Source organism: Anoplolepis gracilipes, chromosome 1 (assembly GCF_047496725.1).
Source record: "Anoplolepis gracilipes chromosome 1, ASM4749672v1, whole genome shotgun sequence".
In the NCBI taxonomy this organism is placed as follows: Eukaryota; Metazoa; Arthropoda; class Insecta; order Hymenoptera; family Formicidae; genus Anoplolepis; species Anoplolepis gracilipes.
The window spans coordinates 7,299,243-7,313,344 of record NC_132970.1 but is presented as its reverse complement, the minus strand read 5'-3'; the positions used below and the strand labels follow the sequence as shown (position 1 = coordinate 7,313,344).

The 14,102-nt window shown below is 33.4% G+C and overlaps 1 protein-coding gene across 3 annotated transcripts in view; it reads left to right on the top strand.

Annotated features, from left to right (window-relative positions):
* Positions 1–9,197, top strand: part of LOC140672451 (protein couch potato) — an 82,130-nt gene extending 72,933 nt beyond the window's left edge. For 2 of the 3 annotated variants that reach the window (XM_072904638.1, XM_072904631.1), the window contains exons 8-9: positions 4,109–4,313; positions 9,007–9,178. In XM_072904638.1, the coding sequence (XP_072760739.1) occupies positions 4,109–4,313; positions 9,007–9,039 (238 nt within the window). In that variant the 3' untranslated portion in view covers positions 9,040–9,178. Of the gene's footprint in view, positions 1–4,108; positions 4,314–9,006 lie in introns of all 3 variants that reach the window. The other variant, XM_072904645.1, reaches the window with a different exon arrangement.
* Positions 9,198–14,102: the final 4,905 nt, after the last annotated feature.

Sequence of the window (14,102 nt, the reverse complement as noted above, 5' to 3'; positions counted from 1 at the left end):
TTATACTATCAAAATTTCTAGCGGAATCTCAATTTACGTACAAGGAATGCAATCGCAGGATATAAAATATTTGAAAACCACATTATGAATAATAATGAATATATACAAAAAAAATAATTTTATAAATTGCAACGCAAAAAATCAGATATGAATATTTATAACGACAACGATGATAATAGACTGCTTTGAAAAATCAAGTCATGTTTATACCTGCATTTTGACGGTATATGCATGCTAAATGCAATACGGGTACCGATACACGTGGGTCTTATCGATGTACCACGTGGTGATGATACCGCGATGTCGTTGGTCTGAAATAATTTTTTGCAATTGTGAATAAACAAACAGCAAGAATATGGCGGCTTATTCTTAATTTTCTGATAATATGTACATAAAACAAAAATCTACAAATTTTTCAGTTCTTTATTTCTGGTATCTTTGAATCGAATCTTCAGACATTCTGAAATATTAAATTCTTCGTTTCTTAAATTGGAAGAGCTACAGATCTTTTGATTTTTATTTATACGGATTCTAGAGTCATAGAGAATCTGTAATATATCTATGATATCGGAATTTTTTAATATTTGTTTAAAAGAAATTCTTCTAATTATAATTCTTAAATTAAAATCAAATTCTCACAAATAAATTACAGATAAATCAGAAATTGATATTTTATATCTAAAAAGTAAAGGCTTGTTACGCCATTGACTTATGCTGTCGCATCGTTATGTAACTTTAGTAAAGATATATGCGTTTAAGGATTTTTATATTAGGCAAAGAAGGCTACTAAAAGAAATGGAAAACACGAGCATATGTCAATAATCCACATATGTAATTTTCGAAAAATTTAACAAAATATTAGTATATTATTTAATTATTGTATTTTGCGCGATCTTGATTTGCGTGTATCATGAGCGAGAACCTTTGGGTCACAAGGAGCGTGAAACGCAAAATCGTAGTTAAACACGGTAAACCGCTAATTACGAATGGAGATACACTTGCAATTAGACTACTTGTCTAAGTGCAAGTTATCCAACAAACGGTGGAGTTAAAATATGTTATCCGGCCGGGCACTACGGTTGCGCTCGCGTAATAAATTATTTTCACGTGCCCCGTCATGCGGAACCTTCCCACGATCCTGAGTATGCCTCCGGTATGGTGTTGTGAATCATTGCGTCGGGGATTACGGACTCTTTTGATATATCTATATTAAACGTGTATGTGTTAAATCGATCACGCCACAGCTAATATCCGCTGTTTCGCTGTGTGTCGAATACGTTTCTACGTGGAGATAGGAAAAATTGAAGCTCGTTCGTTAACCTTTGATTAATACTGTAAACTCCAATCACGTATTTTCAATCACAGAATCGTAATAATTCTCGATGAGAAAGGAAAATTGTGTAAACTAATATTGTGCAAGCAATACTGCGAAATTAAATATAATAATGTTAAAATATATATATATATATATATATATATATATATATATATATATATATATATATATACTTGATATGACTGAATATTGGGAATAGTATTTTGGTATTTTTCATGTCGATTACTATGGTCGTTAATTGGATTTTAAAAAGATATGTTTGGTGCGTATGTAAAAGATTGTGCAGAAAATTACGATATTTCGCGCTTCTTAATAATTTAAGATTTCCTGAAAATTAAATAACCAAAAATTTAAAGGTCCAATAATTAACGACGATGATTGAAAAAATATAAAATATAAAAAAGGTTTACTTTATTTAAAAAAATATAATTATATATAGTAATATATAATGTTAACATATCTTACGTAATTATATATTATACGTGATTTGAAAATATAAAAATTATATAGTAATAATGTTACTGTACCTTACCTGATAAATTATACTAAATTACAAATTGTATTAAATTTTACACAGACAATTCTTTCTTGAAGATTGAAAATTTAACACTTCTTGTATTTGACGAAACAATTTAGTCAAAATTTTATTCAATTTAAAATAATTCAATAGTTTAAAAAAAATCTTTCATGAATAAGATTAATTAACGTAATTAATTATTAAGTTTAGTTGGTATTTATATACATTTATACGTCTTTTACACATATTTTAATTGTACGTCGTGAGATATCAGAATCTCATCACTCGTTAATAACAATTTAATCGTTGCTCATTAATAATAATTTCCTCGACACAGTATATGAATAGTAATCAGAAGACGCGTTCTACTCTTTCGAGTTTCGCCGGTGACGGAAGTCTGTGCGCGACTGTCTTGCAAGTTCCATCGCCAATAGAGAAGCCCTTCTTCCCCTCTCGTATAATTAGTCCGCGAAATCTCATTATTCCGCAAACCCTGGTTCTGCAGTATGAATTCGTAAGTGAGTGTCTGAGTTAATTACACGCGTTTGCACGTGCGGGAGGCGCGCTGCGCATTCTACAATTTTCGGTAGCTCGCGGGAGTATTCGACGGAATTTCGTTGTCGGCAACGTGAGTACATTGTGTTCGTCGTGTGTAATTCGACCATTGTTCTTGTACGGGTTATTATTACGCGTTGGTAGGTTTGAATAAAAATACGTTTGTGGAGTTAACATTTCGCGACAAAATATTTTTGAATATTGTTGAAGAGTTAAGTACGTTAAACAATATTTAATATTTAATTAAAAGTCGTGGAAAGTTGTAATAGATCACGTACAATGCGATTTCATATTCTACACGTACAAATTTATGTATTTATAGTTTATCTCTGAATTTCTGAATTTATTATTTAAAAAATATTTTTGTTTGTATTTTCTTTAAAGATTTAATTTTTTTGTAATGTCTTTAAAATATTTTAAGAGCGTGTTGTTGATTTTTTAAAAAATTAATCGATATATAATTATTATAATAATTTTTAATTTTGAACTTACATATTTAAATTTATTAAATTTTACTTAAATTTCGATAGATTACATATGTTTTTTTCTCATTTTTTCTAAAATTGAAATATTATAGACTATGTTATTGCATATAAAATGAGGGATATTCAAGAGATATTCTAAATCTATGAATTTGAGTTACAAGTGTATACTTGTAAATTTATGTATACATCAGTTTCGGAATTTGCGGATTTACGTTTATTCTTGTTGTGGATCTGCTATCAGCTAAGTAACTGCATTAGGTCAATAACCATAGTAATCGAAGATAAACGACGCTGAAGATAAACGACGAAGCACCAAATATCTGCACCTAAATTTCAGCGCTTCGCCTGGAGCGCGATGGTGTTGAGATTGTGCAAGTCCGTCGTGAACGCTGAAAGCTTTGTAACTAACAGCACCGCCTCCAAACATCACCGACATCCGCTAATCATTTGCCACCGTCGTAGATCGTAGACATATAGGACGCACTTGTACTAGTACCCGTACCAATACCATGCGACAGTATCGTTTACTAATTGTCGGTGTGCCGAACACAATTGCACGGAGGGTAATATCTCGATGTCGCGAACAATCGTGTCTAATCACGGATTTGCAAAGAAACTGTGAACTTTATCTGAAAAGATTACAATAATAGAAATAACCTTTTTAATGGTTTAAAATAGAAAAAGAAACATATATAATAATCGCATTATTAAAATTATACAAACTAACACAGCTATATTTTCCAAAAATTTTTTGCAAGATATGTAGAGATTATTTTATTATTATTTTATTTTTATTTATTATATAATTTTTTAAATATTATTATTATTATTAATATTAATAATATTATATATAATTTTTTATATATAATACATCATTATAAAAGTATATATAATATATTATACATTTTTATTTTATATTATGTTATTAATATATATTAAATTATTAATAATTATTCACACACATATATGTCGAATAAAATAATTCACAGCTGTTAACGATTTGAATTTGATCCTGAATTTATGTCGCATCCCCTCCGTGTAATCACCCTATATCGGCACCGCCTAACACTACCGATATCATCGACAACCATTATTGGCAGCCAAGCAATAACCAAGACCCCCGTTAAACCCTTAACCACCCCCCCCCCCTTACCAGAGTACTGTCTTTACGACTAACTAGAGCACGTATTGTACGCTTCTCTTATTTGTGCACAGTTTTCCTGGTTTCTCCCGGCTTCGTATGCACACGAAGGGAGGGTCGCCAGTGGCCTTTGTCGAATATCAAGACGTTCGCTACGCGGCCCAGGCGATGGCCACTCTCCAAGGGTCCTTTCTCCTCTCCTCCGACCGGGGAGCGATACGAATCGAATATGCAAAGTCAAAAATGGCCGAGGTGGGCTTTACAAATCTCTGGATCGAAGTAGGTTCCACTTTATGCTACAATAGACCGCTACGAAGGATGTCAGAGAGGGGCGGCTCTATTTGAGATAGGCGAACTTTCGCGTACTAGGTCCTCGGTGAAATTCACGGTGTTTATCTTCCCTCTGACTATGTAGGGCAAAGATGATGGTTCTGAGAAAGATCTTGACATGCGCGAGATACTGTAATAGAAACGCGAAAGCGTTTCTTGCGTACATTGCACATGTTGAGAGCCATGATGAAGAGGGGTGTTTGTTGCGGTCAAGCGTGGAGCTTGCGTACTCGAGACCTTCGAACACCCAGGGTCCTCGCTTGCGCGCCTAGCATGCCCTTAGCATGAGTGTTTACTATGGTCTAGCACAAGACCCATTGCACATATGCGGGGCTCTGGGTGATCGTTTAGTCAGCCCTATAATAGAGCCGCCTCTGCAAAGATGCGATCAACGATGAATACGTAGAGCTGTGTCGACATTTCATATTTGTTTATTTTCTTTCGGCATACAAATAATAGTTATTATTATCGTACTGAATATTTAAAATGTTCTTTAAAAAAGTACTTTATAATGTTTTCTTAGTATAAGAAAATAGAATTTTTTCTTTATGGAAAGAAGAAATATACTGCACAATTTTTATAATCTTGCTCAAATACACTAATATATAAAACTACCAAAAAGAGGGGGACTCAGTTCCAATGACTTTGATATATTTTGTCAGGGTCACTGTTCTGATTATTCTTTACAAAATTTTAAACGTCGCTTATTGTTTCAAAAGTTATTATATAACATTTTGTAAAATAATAGTTATAAAATATATTACTACATTTTATAATAACATATATGCACATAAATTTGGTTTAAAATTAAATTTGCTTTACAACTGCTTCTATTACAACTCTGAACACAGCTATGCGTTTTCGATCGAAAATTTGGTATAATTTCGATGACATTAGAATTCGATACTATAGACACAGGAAAATGAATTTATTTATGGAATTGTATAAAAAATTTTAGGCAAACTTGTATAAAAAATTCTAGACGAAAATATATTTTTCTGTATCTGTAGCATCAAAAAGATCAATAATCGATGCCATTGAAATGATATATCGATTTCGATCCTTGCTTTTATTATCGGTACCGAAATGCGTTGGGCTCGGTGGAATCGATCCTGGATCATTGTTCAATCAATAAATTGTGCGGTCTTCTTTTGTCTTTCGAAAGCGTTTGCGCCTCGAGGTGACAAAGACAGGCTGTCACTTTGAAAGTCAATTAAATTCGATCGAAAGACTAATGACGGCTGTCCTGCTGGAGGATTCGCATTTAAACAGCGAATGCACACTCGCGAGCCGGTGTCGATGGCCAATTATACTTTCATTAATCGGTTACTGATCGCGTGAAAACCAGAGTTACGTTTTAGTTCGTTTTTTTATATCTTTCTTTTCTTTATCTCGACTGACATATGCGTTTCTAGAAGCGAGATATTTTATTTTCATACTTTAAGTTAGTTTTACTTTTTTTTTTTAATTTTATTCTTTTTTTACTTTTTGCACTATTCCAAACCAAGACTGAAATCGCTGTAATTTCGAAGAGTTCAGATCTTACAGACGATGTCACAGATAGATAAAAAGAAATGGTCTTGATATATGTCTGACAATGAAACGTGATATTTGATAGTAAGGTAAAGTAGATTTTTCATATCTGTAATATTGAAGACTGAACTCGTCTAAATTACATTTTTTTCAATCGATTTTAGGTTCTTTCTTTTTTTATGATATTGCTTCTTTATTGATGCCTGTTGAGCTGCTCGTTCTTACATAATTTCCTTCATATAAAATTTTCCTTTCTACCCTATATGTTGATTTTCGCTCTATAAAATCTGTTATTTACGATTGTATCATATAAACGCGTCAAGCACTATGCACCTACCTGTAGCAATGTATATTAATTGGCTGTAAAATAACGCTTGGGGTAAAATTGGATATAAAATATTAGAATCAATTTTATTGAAAATAAATTTTTATTAATAATTAAAGGTTGTGATGATAAAATATTTTTTTAAAATTCTTTTTGTATTTACTGTTTAAGTTTGTATATATTGTTAAAATTTAATTGAAATATAATTGTTTCTCTATTTTTACATCATAAGAAAAACATATCTTTCTTTTGTTTTTAAAATATTTGTAGAAAACTACTTTAAGATGTATACAAATTAAAAAGGAATTGATACGCGTCAATTTTATTTTTTAATTTAATTCACAATTTAAACAAAAATCAAATTTTAATTTTAAGAGTTTTAATAAAAAGCTAAAAAGGTAAAAAAAAAGAGAAAAGTAAGACACAAGTGATGATTCTGAGGTTCCGCTTTTAATCAAGATCGTATTCCCGCTGATAAAGGAAAATTCAACGGACATTTAAGGATCGATCTTACTTGCGTAATTTAAGGGCTGAACTAAGTTTAACTCGCAGGCTATCCAATCGCTAAAAGGATTGAATTAATTAATTAACTAAGTAATTAAGCTGCGTTAAATGAAGTTGGTAGAGTTGTTCGGCCGAAATATAGTAGTAATAATATTTCGGTAAAGCATATGACAACCATGATATTTGCGTGTGACATTTAACACGAACCAAGAAAACAATTTTGCATCATCTTCTAATTAAGTAAAAGATAATCATTCAAAATGAAAGAGATTTTAAGAATTTAGTATGTAATATTTTGTACAAGTTTTTTGATCCAGAGAGTTGTACTAATAATTTGAATAAAATAAGCTACCGATTTAACGATTTGCTATCCTTTTTTAATTATACTTTTATCTTGTAAGCTTTCAGGATGAAATTAATAATAATTACACAATAACTTTAGTACAATTAAATTTGTAAGAATTTAATTTAGATATTGAAGGAATAAATTTTTGAAGCATTAGAACCGAGAGATCTTCTAGAGTCTGAGGATTTAATAATCCACTTGAAATCGTCCGAAAATGGATTCATGTCGGGGCAAAAGTGTGTCACCTAAAATTGATCGGCGACTAAAAAAGAGCGCTCCGGATCGCCCGACCTTACCCTTTGAACTCGCTACCCGATGAATCAATACTGTTCGCTTGCGGTTACGATCGTGTCGCAACTTGTTTATTCATACGTGATGCCGAAAAGTTGCGATTGGTCACGCTATAAATGAAGTTGCAACCATCGACTTCTCATTTTCGAATTAAACGATCGATACGATCGCTTGGGGCTAGGCACAGCCGAACACGTCATCATTAATTCACATTTTATGAAGATGTCTGGCACTGCATCGTCCACCTGGTGTAAAATATTCGATGAATTAAAATGCTTGTTCTTTTTTCGTAAGTGAACACATTCAGTGTTTAAATATTTTTATTAATTATTTTATTAAAATTTCTGTGTTTAAATATTTTTTTTTCTTTGTTAGCTTATATATACATGTATCAGGAAAGGTTTCATATTTACATTAAATAAATGAGAACTCTTCTATGCAATTGAGTTGGGACCGGAAGATATATTCGAAATACTTGAGTAGTTGAATGGTTTAATTTTCTGTAGAATTTTTTAAAATTATTATTTAATTATAATCTTATATATATATATATATGTCTTCTTACAATGTATTGCTTTCCGGCATCTTATTTTCAAAAATTTTAAGTTCTTATCTTCTATATAGTTTGTCTTGCTATAAATATAAAATCAGTTGTATTATAAAATATTCTTTTGAGTATTTAAATAAATTATTTTTAACTTTATATTGAATATACGATATTATGATTTCTCTTTTATATACAATATTTAAAGCCTTTGATAATATTAAAATATTATGGGAAAATATTGTCATAAGGTTTATATTATCTTGTTTTCTTATTTATGTTGTCTTGAATCTGCTATGGTATGCAAATACGTTTTATTCATAAAATCTCTGTTTGTTCCCGCGGGACTTCTCTTTCCCAAGACAGAACAAAATTCAATCTATCCATCTGTATTCCCACATCTCGCTTCCCTTATATTATACTGTCCTCTTGGTCGTGTGTGCACCCCTTCGTCGACCGAGAGCTTTGAACGGACCGTGAAAGAGCGCTTTTCAGCGTAGTCACGTCCTAATGAGGTACACAAATTATTCAATGGCAAGATGTCGTTTCTTTAGCTTCACGTGGACGCTCTTTATTCAGTAACAAGACAAATGTAGGTTGTTCTTTCATTCTTGGTCGGGTACTTGACTGAGTCTTTCTTCAAACTGTCACCATGTGTGACTTATTGAGCATCAGGATTAAGAAATCCGTTATGAGTGGTCGTCAGACTTTTGGAACTTGGGTCTTTGCACCTTCAGACATTTGTATCCTTCAACTTATGAATGTTCAAAAAGTTTAATTTCTCTCGGAAATTTCAATTCTCAGGATCATTAAATTTTTATTGTATTTTTTCATTTGTGTGTAGAAGCAACATTATTAATAATTAATTATAGCACGAAGATGATGCAATTTTTTTTTCTTATATGTCTATATCATTAAGGATGTCTATGTTAATGTATGATAGTGAGAAAATTATCGCATTCCCGGAGTGTTTAATTTCGTAAAAGGATTTTCGTATTAATAACGAATACGTGCATGATCTCGTTACAATTAAACGTTTTCGCGTTTTGAAAGTGCCGTATATTATGAATTGTCCTAATCGTTTGTATCGATTTTTCAGGGATCAAAGAGACAAGAAAACGGCCAACCTTAAGATTGATATCAACAGTATGTAAAGAGGTAGAAGATCAGCTGGTACGAGGAGACAGTCAGATGCGCTCTCGCCGGATAGGACATCAATCAGAAAATGAACGAGGAAGAACCACGCAGGAAGATGTACACTACTCAAATAATCGACATATCGGCGAGAGATTGCGAGAAACGAAACGTCACAAATGCGGGAGCACATAGACGTATATACACACAAATACACACAAGAAAAAAAAAGGAGAAAGAGGAGAAAAATGTGAACGTGGGTAGAAGAGCGAAAGATTTTCGATCGCTCTTCCGCCGAAAGGGACACAGCAAACATATTGGTAGGCAACATTGCAGAATGGAGGCGTGTTGGTTCGCGCGACTCTAGCGGGGGGCCCAATATAATCACGTAATATATTCCTAGGTATATATATTTTTTAACGAACTTAACTTATCGATTCGCGTACCTACCTTTTCCTACTATTTATTTTCACCGTGTCTTTGATCGCGATCGGACGACGACGAAGCGAGAGAAAAAGATGGTTGCTAGGATGTAGCAGGGAAGAGATCGAATCGAAGAGAAAAAAGCAGAAGAGCGAAGCAAAGCGAAGCGAGGAAACGGATTTCGTTTCTAGTATACATATGTAAAGAGAGAAGGCACTCTTCGATACTCACGCTTATACCGCGATATTTGTTTACACATATACACACACATACATGCGACGAACGTAAAAATTTTTTACAGATACAGCGCAGATACAAAACGCCATTCCGGAATATATTCGCGATATATCATAAAAATATTGCATTCAATAATAATTTATTATTTTGAAGAAAAAAATATCTACAACGTTTGTTAAATAAATACATATCAAACTCGAGCTCTTTAAATTGTGCGTATTATCGAAATAATTTTATAAGACTCGAGTAGGAGAAAAATTAACGCGATGATTGATTGGCGGCTCGATGCGAATCTTAATGGCGGCTCCAACACAAAATTACATATACACACACTAAAACGAAACAAGTGAGACGAAGACGTACATCAAGCTTAATACCAAAGGTGCCCTAAGAAGCGTGTATTTATGTTTTATCATCGGCGTGTCGCGCGAAGCACGAACGCGCGTACTTTTAACTATTGTATCTTGTTAAGGAAAGTCTAGTGTCCTAGGCGAGAATGAGAATAAAGAAATTGAAAGAGAGAGAAAAAGAGAGAGAGAGAGAGAGAGAGAAAGAAAGTGTAAGAGAGTGTATATGTGTGTGAGAGTGAGAGAGTGAGAGAGTGAGAGAGAGAGAGAGAGAGAGAGAGAAAGAAAGTGTAAGAGAGTGTATATGTGTGTGAGAGTGAGAGAGTGAGAGAGAGAGAGAGAGAGAGAGAGAGAGAGAGAGAGAGAAGTGCAAAGAAAGAGTTAGTAATTGAGTGAATGAGAGAGAGAGAATGCAAGAAGAAAAAAACAGATAAAATTTGATTCAGTTTGCATTAATTATTACATGAAAAAGTCAGAGCAAAAGTGCAAGAAAGCAAGAAAGTACGAATAAAGGAGCGAATGCGAGAAAAAATGTGTACGCTAACAGAGAGAAAAAGAGGGAGAGAACAACTACATTGAGAACATGAATGTTAAATGAGAAAATGTGATTATAAGTAATAATCTCTTATATATACATATATATATACATAACGAACGCGAACATATCATAGGGTTAAGTCTGTAGACCAGAATTAAGACAGAAGCATCGAGAAGAAAACTTGAACAACCATCTGCCTTTCCGTAAGGCAAAAAAAAAAAAAAAAAAAAAAAATTAGGAGAAAAAGAGCGGAAGAAAGGAGGATGATAGTGGAGGTGTGGTGTGCCCCGCGTGTTAGAAACGGCGGCCAACTCGGCACGTAATTTGCCCAAGTGCCTTCCTGTTGGTCGAGTCACAAGCTGTAATCGGTAGCACGTTTATAGGTCTTGTCTTGATTTTTCAAGCTCCCAAAGAGAGAAACTCCCGGCGCTTCTCTATACATGCAACCGTATCTGAAATATGCCCCCTCAACTCACCATTTTGTCACCTTGCCGCATTCTCCTTTCCCTAGTCCTCTTTCCGTCTTGCTTATTCGGCGGCGGAAGGCTACAAAGAGGATACATTGAAGATCTCATAATGATTCGAGGATTAAAAGTAGGGCTTTAGCGAAGCTTCGAGCAAAACGCGTTTCCCAAAATGATTGAACGCATTCGTGAAAACCTGTAATGGCCATCGTAATTGATAGTAATTCCTCTTTGGCACAGTAGGAAGTTTCTCTTCGAGAGTCTGTTGTATTCGTTATTGTATCTCGTATTATAATACTGATTAGTTGCAGTATTTTTATATAAGGTGTATGTATAAGCATATTTAAAAATTATATTTTAATCATGCTTCATCATAATCATAATTATTTTAATCATATTATTCAATTTTTGTGCAAAATCTTAATGGATACGTTTTTTAAAAGTATTACACGATGATTATGCATTATGCACATTAATTATTACATGAGATTATATATCTTGGCAAATAGCCGTAACGAAAAATTATACGAACAGCTTTTAATAATCTTACACAGATGACTTTCCGCCGACGAGTCCTTGAATTTCACAGTCAATCCTTTTATCTTCTCTGCTGTATCACTGGGCATTTATTACATGCAATTAATGAGAATAAAAATTACTTAAAAAATAAAAATAGCCGCCGATTAACAGTGGACTATGTCGATAATAGCGATCATTTACCGGTGCGCTCGGGCGAACTGATCGGTCATCCGTCGTCACTGATCGTCTATCATCGTCATCATCGATTGTCAAGTCACGATCGCGCCAGCACGTTCTTTATTTTTCTACGGAAAGCGACTGGAATGCACCATGTTAGAAATATCACTCTGCGATACTGAGACTTGTCGCGAACACACGAAATATACACGCGTGAAGAAGAAGAAGACAACGTGATAAAATAGAATGACATTGTTGTCAGATGAATGTTAAGTTTCCGCTTTAACCCTTTGCACTCTTATCTGTGAATCCCACTTACATATCAATGTAGATTGTCATGTAGAAGAGAGGGTTATTTTACGCATATTTTGGATTTAATATTATAGTTAACTAAGCCACTGCGACGCAAAATGTGATTTACAAAACTTTAGAAAATCTAATCTAAGTTGTAATTGAATCGAGGCCTTACATTTATAATTCGAGAAGCAGTGAAACGGACTGAGATTTAGATTTTTTCTTACGTGAAAGAACATCGATGATATCACGTTATTTAAATAATAAAAATAAATTTGCGCATTATTGGGAATGAAATATCTTTCATACGCATGGAACCAGACTTATACATGTTGGTTGGCCTTCTTATTTGAAAAATATTGATGCCCTCAATACTTTGCAATTAAAAAAAAGTTATCCGAGCGCAAAGGGTTAATGGGATACAATAATATCAAGGATAAGGAGACTTATTAAGAGTCCCAAATCTATCGGAAACAAAAGAGAAGAAATAGGATAAGCTTCTATATAAAGTGGAAGGAAGATAGCGATAAAAGTATACACGAGACAAGTTTGGATAACGCGACCGTGATCGCTCGAGTATTGCGATCGCGAAGGATGATCGTCGATCTTGCGAGGATGCGGCGCGGCAAACGCATTATTCGGTGTATTCAATGGCTCGTTATTTTATAATTAGCCGCTCAGAGGCGGATTCGTTGTCATTGGAATCGACGAATCGAAGAATTAGATTGAATTTTAAAGTGCTTTACAAAAGTGAACTAACACATATCAGTAGGCAGTATGCTATTATTACATTAACATAGAGAGTGGTAATTGCGTAAGAATATTAGAGGTTAATATAATTATATGAAGAAGTATATATATATATATATATATACATATATCTACAGATAGATATATATATATAAAGAAGAAAATTATATATAAAATCGCGCGATGTCGTGTTAAAGTACAGGGGGCGAAAAGTACATGTCAATCAGATATTTTGTACCGTCTCTAGAGGAAATTATTCTAGCGAGTCCGTTTCATTTCTTTTTTATATACGTGTATATATACACACATATGTGTATAGGCATATACAATGGAACATATACATATCGTTGAAGCGAATCATGCGTAATGCACTAAATGCGATCGTGATCGGGACCCTTAAAAGCATTCGGACCTTTTATTCTGGAACAAAAGTATCGTTTATCCTTTATTGAAAACTCGAAAAGAAGTCGTACAAACGATATTTAACAAATAAGATGTAAATGAACAATTATTTTCTTTTATTATAAGTTGATGAAAATAAGGAGGAAAAGAGAGAAAAGTAACAAATAAATATATAAATATTAATATATTATTTGGATTTGTATTACATCTATAAATATATAAATATATTATTTTTATGGACGATAAATTGACAAATATATATGTAAGATGTTTCAATTGTTTCAAAAATTAAGAAACACTTGCAGCTTATATATATTATTCACAGAATGAAACAATCATGAATCGCAATCGATTGTACAACTTTTTCTTCGAAAAGCACGCTCTTGCTGTAATAACATCGAACTATCGATGTGCATAATTAATTTATAAATTTACTCCGGCAAATTACAACTCGATTGGTTTTTGCATTCTGAAAATAGTTTAAAATTTAATTCACGATAAGGGGGCTCAGCGTAAGCCCGCGTAAAGCTAATCGAAGAGGGGAATGAAAGCAAGATCCGAAAACGCGAGATCACCAAAGATGGCAATGTATCGATCCAAAGATTACCAATAGACCTCACAAAGACTACTGTCACGCTGTGAAACGACGTTAATGTGCACCACTTGATGTTAGATCAGACCATAATGATAGCTCCAGGAAAGACCGAGACGGGCGTACGAATCACGCGGAAACATAATTTTGCTTTTGCTTTTTGATTTTTTTTCACATGGATCCAGATTCCGTCCTCGTGGGAAGATCTTGCAAATAGGATCAAACCTCGAGATCGAAGCCTGGACATCACAAAATATTAAAATCATATCATATAATCTCACTTCTATTCAAAATGTCGCGTTCAATCCTAAATATTTG